The sequence below is a fragment of the Ostrinia nubilalis genome, chromosome Z, assembly GCF_963855985.1.
Source record: "Ostrinia nubilalis chromosome Z, ilOstNubi1.1, whole genome shotgun sequence".
Taxonomy (NCBI): domain Eukaryota; kingdom Metazoa; phylum Arthropoda; class Insecta; order Lepidoptera; family Crambidae; genus Ostrinia; species Ostrinia nubilalis.
The window spans coordinates 24003713-24022075 of NC_087119.1; the positions used below are offsets into that span (position 1 = coordinate 24003713).

Below are 18363 nucleotides of genomic sequence, written 5' to 3' on the forward strand. Positions count from 1 at the left end.
AGCGATCCGCACTGACAGTCCGCGTGACACTAAAACCAGCCTTAATGTATGACGGATGGTACAGCGCCCCTAGCGGAAACGTTCAAGAAATAAAATTATCGTACATTTGATGTAAACTCACACTCAGCCCACAGCCGTATTATTGTGTACAGTCGACAGCAAATATACGATAAGTTTTTTGACAATTTCACACAGCGCCAGCTAGCTCCAAAGCTCTATGCTTGTGTTATGGGTGCTAGCTTACTACTTATATACTATTTAAATACATACATATTATACATAGTAACACCCAGACCCGGTACAGAAATCAAAATTCGTCATTTCAATTTCTGCCCGGCCGGGAATGGAACCCGGGACCTTTCGGCATTCTGAATCACTACACCAAATGGTCGAGGACTATTTCATATTTTTATCGGCGGGCACTAGCTGCTGTGCTTCGATTTCGGTTTCTGTTCGGTTGGAATTTAACAGAGTGCGTGTTTCCATGAAAGAAGGATTTTTTTTATATATTACATACTTTAAGTCGGTTTGGTGGATTATTGCAATTGCGTATGTTGAATTTACTGTAGTATGTATTAATTTCGCCAAGTCATTACCAAAGTGACCTACAACAACGATTGCAGGTTCGATTGCTTCATAAGGTAAATATTTTGAGTCATGGACGTCTACGAATACACGTGTCTAACTATAGTTCTATACCGGTTAATTTGTGCCTAGTCGAAGGAGAACCTCCAGAAAACACACAAAAATAATTTATTTGTCCTATGCTACATAAATAACTGATGATATAAATAATACAATCAACTTTGACGCTCAGCTTTGGGCTAAGGAATTAGCATTTAAAAATATCTATTTACAATCCTACTAGTCCTACTAATAGTATAAATGCAAAGTTTGGATGTCTGGATGTCTAGATGGATGTTTGTTACTCTTTCACACAAAAACTACTGAACGGATTTTGATGAAACTTTACAGTATTATTCTTTATAACCCAGAATAACATATAGGCTATAACTTATGACGATATGTGACAAATTAAATTTCATGCGGGTGAAGCCGCGGGCAAAAGCTAGTCTTTGAAAATATTGGCATAGGCTGTAGTTGAAATCAAATTACCAAAGCAAGCATATAATTTGTCCCGTATATTGTCAACCCTGCCTCCACGCGGCACAAACCACACAAACGCTCCGAGAGGGGACATGGAGACCCATAGATAATTATCACGCATCACCTCTAATGTACTCTTAAACTTGCGAATCCCTTATTGATTAGGGCATAATTAGCAGAGCCGATAGCGTGAAGGGTTATCCGTCATCCTTTTTGGAGTTAGCAGCGTGAAAACAGCCAGCAGAAGTGAATGGACCAATTAAATAATTCAGTAATTCGTACTGCCGGCGCGGCGACGGCGACGTAAACACGCGTGAGACGGGCGCGGGCGGGGCGGGGGCGGGCAGTGGAGGGGCGAGCCACGCCCTCTGACGTCACGCCGCGCCGCGCTCAGTCGGTCAACACCCGGCGTCCGGAGCGGTCGCGGCGACCCGTCGCCTATTCAACCCGAAGTACGATACAAGTCGCCAAAATTTTCGACCGGCAGTACCACTCACCTTCCAAGGTGTTGAAGTTGGAGGACGACCCTTGGGGGTCATGTGCGATGTACTCGCCGGACAAGATGAAGTCCGGCGGGGGGCTGATGGCGCCGCCGGGCTGTTTTCCGGCGCGGTACAGCCCCACGTACCGCACCACAGACCCTAGGCGCTGCGTGCCGAATCCTTCCGTGAGTACATAGCTTTATATTTAGACACGACAACAGCGTGATATAGGATGTTTTTTTTCAGAAGTAGGTCCGTACGTCAAAAACCCGTTTTCAGGTTTTTGTTTACTAACCTCTTTCTTGCAGGTTCATCGGTTTTTAATGCTAGGCGATTTGTTTCACTAACGCTGGCGTCTGCAAGGCGATTGTACATGGAGCTCCATGGCCGGTTGTTTATTTAAGTTTAAATTAAACAAACTTTTGGTGCACAGTTTGCAGTGGATGGTTTTTTCCAATAAGTACGAATGAAAAGTTCCATGATGGAATCGTAAACAGATTTTAATTATATGAAAATGTGGGTAGCCTGTGGGTTTTATAAAAGATATCACTTAAGAATTCCGTTTACGACCAAATAACAAGTATTCATCAAAAGAAATATTTATCTTTAAGAGAATTTAGTGATACCGAAATAGAAATCCAATCTTCATGTTATTGACAAAATATAATTTGTGCATTTTGTGATCAGACGATATTTGATTAGATTGAAGCTTTAGAAGATCGCAGTAAATATTCTTGAAGACTGATTAAAATCACGCACCAAATTAAATAATATTTCAATAATAAATTACGATTTTACGCAGCTTTAAATGAAATTCGTATTCCATTTAAATTCCTAAGGGTTTTGTGGTTGTAATTTTAATTTCATGTTTGACATTTATTTATGGAAAAATAAATTAATTATTCCTCAATGTAAAATTAATTTAAATGTAGGTAGTAAGCGGATTAAAACTGTCTCATGTTGGATACGAATCTGGGAAATAATAAACATTAAAAATATTTTATTAAAACACAATTTCAATTGAACAAAATTAAATAAATAATTATGTATTTCGCGACTACGGTTATTATGAGCCGCTACGAAAAGCGGCTACAAGGCTACGGCCGACTATTTTCGTAGCGCCGACGGGCGCGCGGTAGCGGCGGCGCGTAGCTTCGTAGCCGTGAACCGTAGTCACCTTTCTACGGGGTTTCGTAGCATTTTCTAACAAAAAACATAGTTAAACCAATTATTGTTTTAGAGACAATAAAAAGTGAATAAATTGAAATAAGCCGTTATTAATAAAAGTAAGTGAATTGATAAACAAAAATAGACAAAGTGATATTTGATATTAAAATATTAAAGTAATAAAAAATAACAAACAAATCGAGTTCCAAAGCGGAGTATTGGAATGCTTCAAATAATTTTACGAACGTTTAATAGATATTTGCAAATGAATAAATAAAACTGGAGTTAATCCAAATCAACATTTTGCAATGAGTGCGCACAAAAGTTTGTTTGATTTATTCGGGTGTATTTTTTATTTTCGCAGGTTTATCGGCCGGTTGACATCCAGGACGGAAGTTTCCGGTTTTGACAATAAAAATCTTAAAATTAAAATAGCTAAACAAAAATTTGAATAAAAAATATCCAGTTTGGTTTACGTTTTATCAATTTTTAAACCACATATTTTCGTGAACTTGTTTACTTAATCTGAACAATTTTTTCGCATAAAATAATGTGAGGCGCGGCGGCCAAAATGTTAACTTAAGAAGTTTACAAATCTTTTTAACGATAAAAGCAAATAATATTTTGATAATAATGTAATTGAATTTTTTCATAACATTATTTTTCTTTCAAACGTGAATAATTAAATGATAGTTTAGGTAAAACGTGGATGTTTTTCAAAACCTACCCCAATAACATTGAATATTTTCATCTGCTACAAACTTAAAACGATTGATAAATAAAATAAAACTTGATTGAAATTACAGTCTAAAATATGTACTAGATTGAGTTTTTTTAAATTATTTTTTATACTACTGGCCAAGACTTTTGTTCTTGGTGATCTTATTTGATGACATTTAAAGATTGACTGCTGTATCAGCGCTGGAAGATATTAAGGTACATTTGATTAAAGAAGAAAATAACCAAGTTTTTCGAGTGAAGTGGTGACTTAACTATCTTAATGGTTAATTAATTTCTTCTACCCACTCTTAATCCAGACTTCTGATAGTTTTAATTGTGTGTTAGTTATGTAATGAAATGTTATTGGCGCTATTATTAGCGTTGGTAGGACAAAATGATTATGAGAAAAACTCCGTAAGAGCAAGCTTATTTTTTATATAAATATTTGACGATTTATAAGCACTATTTAATATTATTGGTTAGTAATGCATAAACATTAGTATGCATGAATGTAAGAAGTATTTATCCTGCTTATTATCAACAAATTTTCATATAAGTATGTATAACTCAATTTAATATCTGAATTATTTATCGCTCATTAACAGATACTTAGCTAAAAAGAAACAGTTTATTAACCCGACGTATACTAAGACCGATTTAACTTCTTTCTATCGATTCTTTAATAAGATACAATTATTTTAATTTCTTCGACAATGGCTCGAGTGAGCACGCGCGGAGTCCAGCACGAAGCAAAATATTAAACTTAAACTTTTAAACACGACCACAATAATCGGGATGATTTGGCAATAATTTATGTTTTCGTTAAACAATTAGGTACCATGTTTTTAAAATTTTGTAATTTTAATATCTGGGACAAACTTTTTCTTGAAACAAAAAGTCAATTTCTTACGCTTTCTTAAATGAATTTTTGGCAACGTTAATTTTACTTAGATATTTTTGAAATGATGAACTGCTGTGGTAAATCGCAGCACCACTATCCCTTTACATAAGTTCAAAGTGTTACTTTTCTATACTATTTAACAGTCGGTGGGTTGTACCATAATATGCTGTCAGAGGAACGTCACACTACTGTCACGTCACGCCACTATCATGCTGCTGGGTCAGTCTGAAACAGAAACTCGTCTTGAAATTAGAATTGCAACGTTATACTCGTAGTAACACCGTGACATGTGTTTTAAGAAAATATAATTGTTCGCGACAAACCCAGAAACTATTGAATGGATTTTCATGCGGTTTCAATAATAGAGATAAAGTGGTTTATGAAAAAGGTTTAAAATACTAATTTGTCAAGGAGAAATACATAGAATAGTTTGTATCTCGGTTTTTGTAAGGGGAACGCGCGTGATCCTTTCCGTAGTAGACCGATTTTTACTTGGAGAAGCCGCGGGTAAAAGCTAGGTGTTTTTTATGCATAAAAAGGCAGGTATTTGACCGCTATTGCACCTAGATAGGTGAGAAGCAGTCTAGGATGGTAAATGTCTGCCCTGGTCTAATAAATTATTTCCGTCAGTGACTGGCATTGGATTCCGCGTGAACATAAGCCCCCTGACTTCACAGTTCCCAGACAATTGTTGTATAGACAATAATCTTCCCAATTATATAAATTATAGGAAAAACTAATACCTTAACTACAGCTTTGAGCTTTTTCTGTAATTGGTAGGCAGCGGTATTTACCTTTGTACGACGGCAGTTTTATTAGGCATTATAAAGGTCTATCGATTTTATCTAGGTATTAATTTTTCCTACTTAACTTTGCTACTCAATTACAACTGTGAGTAGTTTACTTTTGCTTGGAACATTTTTCTTTCTCATGATTGTTTTTTCTTGAAACATGTCTCATTTATCGAATTACGGAAAAACCGCTCCATAAACACTAAAGGACAAATCGTACCTACTAAATAAATACAATTAATTGACTTTTCGATCGGTTATAAAAATATTGATGTCCAAGATTTAAAGGTATTATTTGGTTCAATTTTCTTCGGTATTCGATAACAAATGAATGAAAGAAATAGTGAATTTAATAAATCTGAAATAGTTTCTTGGTGTCATACTATTTGAACCACTATAGGCCTGTGGAAAAGGCCGATGGGATCAACTTGATGTGCCCTCGAAATTTTCGTTATTTCCAGATAGTTTTAAGAAAATTTTGTTGTCATCACACCTACCGAGTTACTGAGCTCTCGAGTGGAAAAAGTCTTAGGCTGAGTTGCATCATCTTACTTTAACTTTGACAAACGTCAAAAATCTGTCAAAATTCGTACAAAAAGTACCAGACTGGTTATTGTTATTGTTACGGTTAAAAGAAGGTGGTGCAACTCACTCTACCGCCTTAAGGTTCAGTCAAACCAACGCGATGCGATCAGCCGGCATGCAGCAATCAATGCATTAAGTCTGATCGCCATCGCTGCACGCCGGCTGATCGCGTGTGATCGCGTTGGTTTGGCTGGTCCAACGCGATCACACGTGTGATGGTTGGTGTCAAGACGATTAATTTATTAGCAAAAGAAACGTTACTATCCAGGCCAGTGTCGTTACAAAGATATTACCCCTTAAAACTTTTCAACAAACAACAAAATAACAATTACCTTTCATTTTCTTATTACAACACAAACGTGTGGCAAATGAAATGTTTACAATTTTATCGCTTACGATACAGAAGTTAAGCGCTAGAATTCTATTTGTTCCTTAAGCCAAGTAAACGTTGAATTGAAAACACATATTAGGTTAGGCGGAACGGTTTTTATTTCCACATTGGCGATTACTTATTCATGAAAGTTTCAATTGCTACGTACGAGCAACACTTCGGCGTCATTTACAAACGTCGGATATTCAGTTACTTTTAGGTTGTTGAATACCTGAGTGCATAATGAGAGTCTTACGTAATGTTTAGTTGTTTTGTTGACTTTATTTTCGCATTGTCGCGCGTGACAAGGAGTAGTGTTTCACCACCTTATTTTAAAAGACTTTTGACGTTTGTTAAATTTAACCTCCTGGGGCCCGGGAATTATTTTTATCGTGAATTCATATGAAAACTATCCAAATAGTATTAATAATTGATATAATTATCTTAAAAAATAAAATAAAAATTTTTATCTGGAAAACGGCAATTTTCTCAATGTCATAATATTTACGACATCGGTTCCCAATGTCAACGACATTTTTATTTCATGTACAGGATGTCCCGTAATAAATTCCACAAAAGTAATTCCTTGTTAAGTTTCTTGCCTATCTACAACGAATTTGAATCTATTTTTGAAATATATTGAGATGCCAAAAATTTTTTTTACATATTTTTAATTTTTTTTCTGCCTGTACTTACTTTTTTCTATGCAGTGGATGCAAATATTGATATTTTTTAAGTACCTTTTCGTTAAAATGTAGCTAGATAGATTCTTTATCAAGTTTTATGTCATTTTTGGGCAATAACATTGCATCTCTATTTTTTTTTAAATAGTATTTCAAAATTTTATTGCATTTCATATGGATGACTACAATTAAAAAATCCTCGTGATAAAAAAATGCATCACACCAATGTGTAATTAACATTTAGTGATGTAGATAAGGTCAATAGCAATAAAAAAAAATAAAAAACAATTTGATTAAGTGCCTAATGAAATTATTTTAATTTCATTAAAAAAAATCAAAGTGACTTGAGGTGTTGATAATACTTCTGGGCCGACTTTACCAGTAAAATCGAGTTTTGAATGTTCTAATAATATGTTATATTCGCATATATCTGTCGCAGGCAAATTGTACGATTCCGCATTTTACAAACGGCGTCGTCAGTTCACAAACGCTCGCTGTTCTATGAAATGCCGAAGGCAAAATGTAAATTGCCTTGGCACTTTATAATATGCCACACAATTTGATAGCCAATTCAATCGCCGTTTACAAAATGCCGCGGCAAATTGAAGAATTTAGTTCTTTTTCTTACCACGCGAGGCGCTGCCAATCAAAACAAGAAAAATGGCGTCGAGTAGTGGTGTTGTGATACAGAAAAATATTAAAAACAGTGCAAATTCTACGTATTCAAAGGACTTTTCACAAAAAACTATTGTTTTAAAGACATTTATTTTACGATTCAAAAATAGGAGCAGTGAAAAAGCGGTGGACAAATGAAAAAGTTTTTGAGGTTATCAGGCATGTAAAAAACGCTAAGGTGACAATGGAATCTGGTGCTCGGAGGACTGCTGCGGAATATTATATGGTATAAAAAATATGATGTACTATGAGTATTGGCGATGTGGACTATCTTATTCTGAAAAAAGACAGCCCTGAGAGCCCAACGGAAAACATACCTATAGAAAACTATTATGATATGTGAACGCTAAAGTGTAACCTTGTTGGTGATCAAATAAATAAATATTGTTAGATATTCATAGGGACAGTGGACACGGTAGTCGAGACAAAATTCAGTACCAAATTAAAGATCGATATTGTCTATTTGAATAGAATTTGAATTACTGAAATAAAGGTCCGATTTATCCAACATGTGTTTTATGATGGTCACCCTATTGCAACAATCATAGTCGAAATTTCATCAATTGAACGAGTCGCCAATTTGCCTTCGGCATTTCACAGAACAGCGAGCGTTTGTAAACTGACGACGCCGTTTGTAAAATGCGGAATCATACAATTTGCCTGCGACATATCTACCTAAACAAATAAGAAAATAATATCAGATTGTATGCTATTTAATAGAAAATGTATAATGTCATACAGGTATTACACTGGGCTCTGTCAGTTTACACTAGTAATTGGGACCTCATGTAATACCTGTATGACATTCAGATTTCACCATGGTTTTCGTAGCTTTCATACGTATTTCCACAATCAGTGATACTCAGATAATAAAACAGTTCAAATCCCAAAACGAATAATAACAAAGGCTTATAGAAATCGTTCAAATTTTAGTAAAAATTTCATTATTACTAATCACTTGTTCCCGGTCGCGGCGCCGTCGCTAGTTCAATTAAAGATAAAAAAATATAAATGTGACTTCACTGGCCAATCACAGCTAAGAATGATGGACAGATGCACCATCTAACTAACTAACGTAAAAGTTCTGGTAAATGGCAATGCCAGATTTTGTATGGAAAGTGGCGTCTTTTTTTTTTCGCGCGGCCATCGACCAAACTTTGTTTTTTGATTACAAAATAGTGTAATAAACCAAACTTACTATGGCATGTATACCTCTAAACTCAGTCTGAACTGAGTTACGAGCATTAGAAGTTTGATGATTTTCATACAAGATTTGCTTTTTGTGCGCAAGTTTTGTAAGAAATTGCAACAAAATATTGCGCAATTTTTTTATTGCGCTGATTCTGCTCCATACTGATGTCTGGAGCCTTTAAAGGATGGTATTGTTTGTTTACACATACAATCTCACTATTTTGTTGCAATATCTTACAAAACTTTGCGCGCAAAAAGCAAATCTAGTATGAAAATCATCAAACTTCTAATGCTCGTAACTCAGTTCAGACTGAGTTTAGAGGTATACATGTCGTAGTAAGTTTGGTTTATTACACTATTTTGTAATCAAAAAACAAAGTTTGGTCGATGGCCGCGCGAAAAAAAAAGACGCCAATTTCCGGCATTGTCTTTTCAACAGATAGCGTTGTATTATATTTTTTTGATTTATGTAATAAATATATGACGCCAGGCCCCAGGAGGTTAAATGGTGCAACCCAGCCTAAGACATTTCAAGTAGGACATCAAGGCAGACTTGCCAGTAGTAATATTATGTGGAATATGATTTTAGCGCAAGGAAATGTTAATAATAACTAAGTTCCACTCTTCGGCAGAGATAAATAGTAATTTATTAATTTATTGATGAAAATCAGTGACTTACAAGTAAATTACAAGGTGACAACTCCTGACTGCACTCGATTGCCTTTTATACGACCAAATAAAAATTATTACGACAGTGTACAGCAGGTCTAGTAGATATATTCATGTTTGACCCGTTAACCTTTTCATAAGCTATTAAATTAGGTCAGAATCACTGACATTACTCCAATGGACAGTTATATCACCAGTTACACATTGTAAATGTGCAGTTGCATCTAAATACCTAGGAAACCTATGGTAGAAAGAAATATGTGTAAGACTGCATTAATGAAAAAGAGTTTCTTAGATATGGCACCAAAACTGTTTAACAAGCTTCCTAAGGCCTTGCTAGAGTGTGATGACAAAATGTTTAAAAAGGAACTGATCTTACTACTATTAAATAAAATGTATTATACCATTGATGAATTTTGTAATGATTCTTTAGGTTAAGTTTTGACATAATTTGAAATTGTATACTTTATGACATTAGCTATTATTTTGTTGTATTTAATAATTAGAAAGATTGACTGACTGCATTGACATAGATAATTTTGTAATACCAATTGATTTAGATTATATAATTATTCAAATTTATTAAGAATTCGTATGCCTATACGGCAGATCATAGTGGAACCTACTAACCCCTAACAACTTTGTACCTATGATAATGACGAATAAATTTCATTTTCATTTTCATTTTCATTTTCATTTTCATTTTCATTTTCAATATAACTTAGTAACCATGGATTAAGTTTTTTTGTTCCTTTTAAAAATTGTAAATGTCAAGAAAACACCAGCTACTTACTTTCAAAAGTAGTACTAAATTATCTTGTCACCGTATTTCTGCGCCATGGCCTCTCATTTTTTATTAAATCAACGACGGCCGATCGAATCATTTATTGGCTATTAACACAATTAAGACCATTAATGGTAAATTTTCAGTCTTTTTATCTTGCTTAGAAAAACTGCGAATTTAACTTGGTGGCGATAATCGCTGTAAAAGAAACACCTCGGTTGCCGTTTTATTTTCAGTTGAGTTAATTTATTGAGTTATATTTTATTCATCTCGGCTTTGAATGCGCATAGTCAATGTTAGCTTCTAAACGTGTTAATGGAGCAATCTTGTGGCTTATGTACAAACATTTAAAGAAAAATTAAAGTTAATTTGTATACCTACATATAATGTTTTAACAAAGCTTTTATAGTTTTAAGTAACAGGAAATTCAGGCCTTTTAAACTGTAAAAATAAGTTTATTAGCTTCTAACTTTAGTTCTCATTTTGAAAAAGTTAAACCTACATTTCTTTAATTTAATCGTATTTTATTTTTTCTCTTCATTTAAATACCTATATATTTCTGTTGTACCTACTATTAAAAATTAAATAGGTAACCATAATTTATTGAATAGACCGAATTGTAAATTAGTTCTCGTCTTAAACAAAATCTTGGATATCTTGTTTCCAATCCTAAAATCGATTAAAATATCGATTTTGTAGCAATGTGTGTAGCAATGTGTCTGTGAAACCATAAGATTGAAAATCCTGATCGGTAAAATATTTTATAACTACGTTAAGTTCCGTGAACGTGCATTGTGAAGCGACCTTTAGGATTTAAGCACACTACACTAGTGTACTTCAATTCTACAATATAAGGTTTAGAGGTTAATAGTATTAATCAATATTGGATAATTATAATACAGAGAAGCGGTTCAAACCGTCATTAATGTCAGTTAAATTGAAGTTGATTTACTTTTTACAAAAAGCTGTTACTCTTTCAATAATTATCACTGGAGGTAATTACACTACTAATGGTGGGAATAAAAGATAATATCGTGCCATAATTTCACATAAAACGCCTTCTTAATTATTTCATTATATTTCAAGGGAATAGCCATTTTGTTTTCCAAGAGCTCTATTTTTTCTCTCTCGGTGAACCACCACCTTTAAGTGGTGGCGTGACCATCAAGTTGACTTCCCTTTAGTTGCCTACAATTGAGGGTCTGTCAGTCTGTCCGTTCAACGTGGAGAAATCGACTCGTACAAATTGAAGCTTAATAGTTTTCAGTATTGGCTGAGTTTCTTATGTCACTCCTTCTAGGCACCGGTTGAAGTGTTGACAAGCTATGTTTGTGACGTGTATAAGTACTTATAAAAAGGATTTTTTCAATGATCTTTTCTTGAGCACATTTTTTTGAGCATTCAAATCGTGATGCATAGGTACCACTGGTGTGTTTGTTATAATCTATAATAATATTATAAATGCAAAAGTAATTCTGTCTGTCTGTCTTGCTTTCACGCCTAAACCACTGAACCGATTTTAATGAAATATAGTTTGAGTCCCGGGAAAGGACATAGGATAGTTTTTATCCCGGTTTTTTTAAACAGGGACGCGCGCGATAAAGTTTTTCTGTGACAGATAAAATTCAACGCGGGCGAAGCCGCGGGCGGAAAGCTAGTCTCTAATAAATGGACATATCACTAGTGTATCGTAACATTAGTTCTGTGCCGCATGGTAAAGTCAAGTATTGCTCTCACTTGATTTGTACCACATAGTATAATATTGCTCTACCTCCTTTGGTCGGAGTGAGTGAGATCATAAACTTGTAGCATTAGCCCTGTATACCAGTCCTTTAGTATTGTGCATGTAAGCTTTTTCAGTATACTTTTAACCGTTCTTAATTCAAGTGGGACTTCGAGACTAATATAATATGCGGTTCCATTAAAAGTGACGATCGACGTTACCTTCCTAGATCCATTAAATAGTCATATTCATAGACTAGATTGAGGCTAGATCAGATCTGCTGACCTCTTTGTATACTTAAACATTCATTGTATTTGAAATATCTCGCTTAAAATAAGAAACCAAAATATCAGCTTGCACAATGACGGACATCTTGTGGTTAGAGAGGTTAATCGATTTTATCCATTAGCTTTATTTATTACTTATTTGGACTACTTTGTTAATATTTATAGGCTGTCACGGCAAATGAATCTTTTTTTAACCCTGGGCTAAAGATAGAGCAGTTAAATCCCGTCTCGTTCTTACGTTGCAACTTCTATATTAGATGATCTACCTTTTTTTGACCACAATTTGTGTATGTAGAGTCAGTAGTATCTTAACGAAATCTGTATAGTGCAATTGTATCATAATCATAGGTCTTGCTGCCTAAAACTAAGTTGCAATCCAAGACCAGTCAATGAGGCCAATGCGTTTATTAACTTAGTAAAAAACGAGGTAGTTGAAGAACATTCACCCGCCCTTTTAAAAGCATCATTGCCTGTAATATGAAAGCCATAATTATTCAATTTGTATCTTTACCCACATCTTCACTAACCACATAGGTAAAAACTAAAAAGCTCGCACGTGACAGCGACCATTAATTTCCCAGGTAAAGACTTCCATTTACCTATTTTGACATTAACTGGAATCCATTCCGCGGTAGCCGCCGCGGCGCCACTGACGTAGCCGCACATTGCTTATTTTTAACCGAACAACATAAACAATCTGACAGGCCACTTCTTTCCGCGCGCTAAGTGGGATAACGAAGTTACGGGCGAAAATAGCGCTCCCAAGCGAAAACTCCCGAACTCCGTAACTCATACGGATTTTTTACCAGCATCCAAATGAAATAAGCAACGTCATTATCCGAAATTAAACGGAAATTAACACGTGAGCCGACCACGCCGGGCTAAACAAATAAACCTACACATCTATCTACAGCGCTCTACACAGCTATAATACAACGACAAATCTCCCGGTAGGCGCTCGGTTTTATTGCAATTCAACTATACCGCGTACTCTTTCGCGCTCGGTGCGGCCGCCTCTCGATAGAGCGGGACGGGTAGCGACCGCCGATGCTGTCTTATTTTATTCATGGTTACGCGAAACACGCCGCGCGTGAGACGGTTATATCAAATCGAGTGTGGGAGAGAAAAGAACAGAGCGGGCTCTCAAGACCGACTGCAAACAAAACGTAGACGAGGGTGAGTGGCCACGGGCAATTGTTCCCGAGTTATGTAGTCTAGTGCGGACTACGGAGGTATCATAAAAGGAATGATCATAATAATAAAAAAGGAAAATGCATCTATCGGACCGTAATCTTCGGAAATATGTAAACAAGGAGGCAGTTATTCCGTGACCTTTTAGCCTGCGCTACTTTGCTATTGAAAATTGGATACCGTGTATTGAAAATTGTTTGGATACCGTCGAGTTATTTGATGGACAGGGCACATAGTACGCAGAACTGACGGCCGAAGGGGCAGCAAGGTTCTGGAGTGGAGGCCGCGTACCGGAAAATGCAGTGTGGGACGTCCACCCACAAGGTGTACCGACGACATATTATTAAAGGTAGCAGGAAAGCGCTGGACGCAGGCCGCTATCAACCGGGCAACATGGAAAGCATTGGGGGAGGCCTATGTTCAGCAGTGGACGTCCTATGGCTAAGATGATGATGATGATAATTTGATATCGTAGAAATAATGTTGTTTATATTGTAGAGTTTTTTTTCTGAACTTGGACTCTTACGCATACTTTGTTAGTGATAATATTCACGTGGAATCTAAAATTTTAACATTTTACGGGATTTTTTTTTAATTTAATTGTTTTTACGATTTACTTACTTACCAAGCCACCGTTGTTCAAAATAAAATTGTGAAGATTTTTTATTTAAGTAATACAAGTCTGAGTTACGCCGTGGCTGGAGCAGTTTAATCGTAATAGAACTTCATAAATAGTTTATATTATGGAATAAAACCTTTTACGTTGAGAATGCCCAGACTTTAGACAAAATAATAAAAAAAATGTATATTTAAAAAAGTCATAGAACAAAAGTTGACAAGAAGGTTGTCCTTAATTTATGGGACACCTTGTATATCGCCACCGTGGTTCAGTGGTAAAAGGGCTTATACATTCTTGGAGGTTCTGAGTTGGAATCTTAGGTAGTATTCACATACTAGGTATACCTAAAATAGATTTGTGTATTTACTTGGGTTATTGTTTCTGTTAGTCTTATTAGACATAAATATTGTGGCTCATAGAGTATTATACCAGGGTTAGCTATGTCATGTTTAACTTTAAGATAAACGGTAAGGAAAAATAGTAAGTCACGGGTCTTAACGTGACGTTTATTAATAAGTTACATTATGTACTCACGGCTTGACGTTTCGGCTGCGATGCTGCAGCCGTGGTCACAAGTAGACTGGCTGCAGCATAGCAGCCGAAACGTCAAGCCGTGAGTACATAATGTAACTCATTAATAAACATCGCGTTAAGAGTCGTGTCTTACTATTTTAGTTGAAATAGAACCCGAAAGTCGCGGGGTGCGAAGTACTAGGTGGGGGTAACATAATCTATCGCAGCGCTCATGGTGGTCAAAAGTAGAAATAATGTAAGCTCTGTCATCAGATGTATCTGTCAATGGCAAAGCGATTCTACATAATACATTTTAATATCATTTAATAATCGCATGAAAAGGGTCCTACTGGGAACTTCAATAAAAGAGTGGACTGTATTTCGATAGGGCTGGTTTAATAGCCGTTTACAATTTGGAAATAACTAGACTATACAACGTGGTAGTACAAAAATGAGTCACAGTAGTTGTTGTGCACAGATGTTTGCCTTATGATGAGAGCGTGAATTATTGAACTCTGCCCTTGTTTTGTTCTTAATTCTTCTACATCTCGGACTTGTCCAGCCAATACCAACAACTTTCCTTTAAATACGGTTTGTGGTTGGAATTTGATATTGTAACACTCACAAACCCGGTCTTCAAAACAATACTCATTTCGATCTGAAAACGATATTTAATTTATTACTAGCGATACAGGAACATTTAAATATATTTACTGTTATATAATGAAACCGTTAAAGTAGCTTTTTCTTTTTGTTTTACTGTAAAACTACAACTATAAATGAAGTAAACAAACCCTGACACAATCAAAATTAAACACACTTTTTGGTCTTACCTCATTTGATTTGAATGACCAAAATGATTTCAAAACCTTTTTTCCACCCAAATAGTGGTATCACAACAATTTATTAGTCGAAAATATTTGTTAATTTTTCATTTCGATATTTTTTCACAAATATACGACCTAAATGTCAATGTGACAGAGCCCACAAAGTTGTGGACGCTAGTTGGCGCTGTAATCGTGCACAGAGCCAATAAGCTGTAAGGCAATAGTATGAAAGTATAGTATTAGCCAATGCTTTTTACAAACAAAAGATGTATGAAAAACTTTAACGCGTAGGTATAGACAAATTGTAGCCATTAATGTAAAACATTTGTTTTTGGAAATGAACGTTTTATTCACTGTCAGAATAATTTATAATTCAAAGCTGTTATTCTGTTTTCTGTTTGGCCAATAATAATACAATAACTTACAAAACAGTAGAATAAATTCTTTACTGGAAAAGATAATGACTATGTTTATTGTTTACTTTAATTTTAACAGAGACATGAATTCTGAAGTGAAATAAATATGTGCGACTGTGAAAAAAGTTAGATCGGTTTTATAAATAGTAGTATAATATGTAGTATAGTATAGTAGTAGAGGTTTTTCAGTAAACAGTCAGTGCATTAATGTTGAAATCAATATTTACGTCATCTCCACCTTCACTTACCAGAATCCAATGTTAGACATAGGCCTCCGACATTACGCACCATTTTAGATTATAAATACCCTATCTGTAGCACCCAGCTTCTACCTGAGATAGTGGTGAAATGTTGAACTTGAAAAAACTTTCAAAATTCTTTAGTACTTTTAAGATTTGAGTCAATTTATGTAATAGGGTGACCTAAAATGACGTTTTTTATGCCTCTTACGCGACACCACAGTTGTCATTATACTCGTATGCTTGCGTAGCGTGTATCGACAACGTTTACTTCCAAAAACTAAGCGAAACCAAAACCTACCCGCCTAACAATAAGACCTAATCTTGAAAAATGAAACTTTCTTACAAAACGCTCCTTTTGTCTATCGCTACAATTGTTCCGGCTCACTAAGGTCGAGTATCCCATGACAGGTTGATAACTTACCACGGTCGTCACAACTTGAATACGTGATGAGGTGCACGCGAAAATGAACTTTAAGGTAGTACTAAACTGAAATGGTGTTTTGCGTAGGGGAAATAATAAAAATATCTTTATGTTGGAAAGTCACGAGTTGTAAATAATGTATGCTAAGTTTTGTGTTCGGCAAAAGGAAATTTGGTTTGGGCCTTTGATGTGCCTCTCCTTCGGAAGGGTATGACGTTTAATTTACATACGTCTATAGTTCCAATCCAATTTAATGGAAATATGAATAACTTTTATCGTATTGTAAAGTATATTTCGAGTCTATAGAGATGTATCGACTAGCGTTATCGAGTTCAAGGTAGTTTAGTTTTATTTTGAGATGGGTATTCGGGACTTCAGCATCATTATCATCATCTCAGTCATAGGACGTCACTGCTGAACATATGCCTCCTCCAATGCTTTCCATGTTGCCCCGTTGGTAGCGATCTGCGGCCTGCGTTCAGCTCCTTCCTGTAACCTTTATGATGTCGTCGGTCCACTTTGAGGCTTACATGTCGGTCGGGTCGTCGGGTAGTCAGGTAGTCGGGACTTAGTAGTCAGGAAGCCAGCTTATTATAGGCACTTAAATGCTTCGCAAGCCCGTAATTAGATCCATTAGCAATTTAGTAAAATTATCCTACGTACTAACCAGCTAAGTTCTCGTACATACAGGTATTGCTTGTGTCGTAATAACACCCGCTATAAAAATTACTTATTTTTTGACCCAACGGTAGACTGGAGGAGCCATTATAAGTTAGAATCTAACTCGTACCTACCCGATATCTTTGCAAAAGTTCAGTACATCTTTATACCATAAAGTCGCCAGAATTGCTCACTCATTTTCTTTTATCTATGTTTACCGTACTTTGACCATACTTTATATAATTACCGTACCATTCTTTAAATAATACTCTATGCACAACTTAAACCGTTTTTGAACCATGAGACTTACAAATTCTAACACCAGGGATGTTATGCCGAAGATTGAATTTGAGCCCGCCGTCACCTCTGGTGCTCACCTCGTTAACCGTGACGCCAATATGTCGCAAACTCGCTGTTAAATATTAACAGCGAGTGTGAAGTTAGCTCAAGTTATGCAGTTCTTACTCCCGAATAATTTATGGGGACAACCTTTCATTAGCGATAACAATGGAGCTGCAATCATTCGGTTTTAGGAAGGTAAAGGGAGGGAATATGCAACTTAAAGTTTAAGACTTTCCTGAGTCAGACTACAATACATTTTAATAACATTAGATTGATCTTGAGTCAACCTTCTGGACTCTACACACCCGGCTCTATGGCCCGGCGGCTTTGTGTCTTGGATTTGGTGTGTATGTCGCAGGCAAATTGTATGATTCCGCATTTTACAAACGGCGTCGTCAGTTCACAAACGCTCGCTGCTCTATGAAATGCCGAAGGCAAAATGTAAATTGCCTGGGCACTTTATAATATGCCTAAACATTTGATAGCCAATTCAATTGCTGTTTACAAAATGCCGCGGCAAATTGAAGTATTTAGTTCAATTTCTTACCACGCGAGGCGCTGCTAATCAAAACAAGAAAAATGGCGTCGAGTCGTGGTGTTGTGATACAGAAAACAGTGCAAATTCTACGTATTCAAAGGACTTTTCACAAAAAAAGACATTTATTATACTTAGTGAATTAAAAATATTTTACGATTCACAAATAGGAGCAGTGAAAAAGCTATGGAAAAATGAAATAGTTTTTGAGGTTATCCGGCACGTAAAAAACGCTAAGGTGACAATGGAATCTGGTGCTCGGACTGGTGGAGGACTGCTGCAGAATATTATTGGTTTAAAAAAATATTGTGTTGTCTTCTAAACTTCTTCTAGGTCTAATTAAAATGTAAGACTTAATTAAAGGACTGACTATCGAAACTTATTTTATGTCATAGTTTTATGTACCTACTAGGGCATGCAAAAACCGAGCGGTTTGGAAAAACCGGTTTTTTCGGTTTTTAT

The 18363-nt window shown here is 35.7% G+C and overlaps 1 protein-coding gene across 3 annotated transcripts in view; it reads left to right on the plus strand.

The window, feature by feature from the left end:
- The first annotated feature begins 1669 nt into the window (after window positions 1–1669).
- Window positions 1670–18363, plus strand: part of LOC135086713 (inhibitory POU protein) — an 86046-nt gene continuing 69352 nt past the window's right edge. For all 3 annotated transcript variants that reach the window (XM_063981491.1, XM_063981492.1, XM_063981493.1), the window contains exon 1: window positions 1670–1774. In XM_063981491.1, the coding sequence (XP_063837561.1) occupies window positions 1670–1774 (105 nt within the window). The remainder of the gene's footprint in view (window positions 1775–18363) is intronic.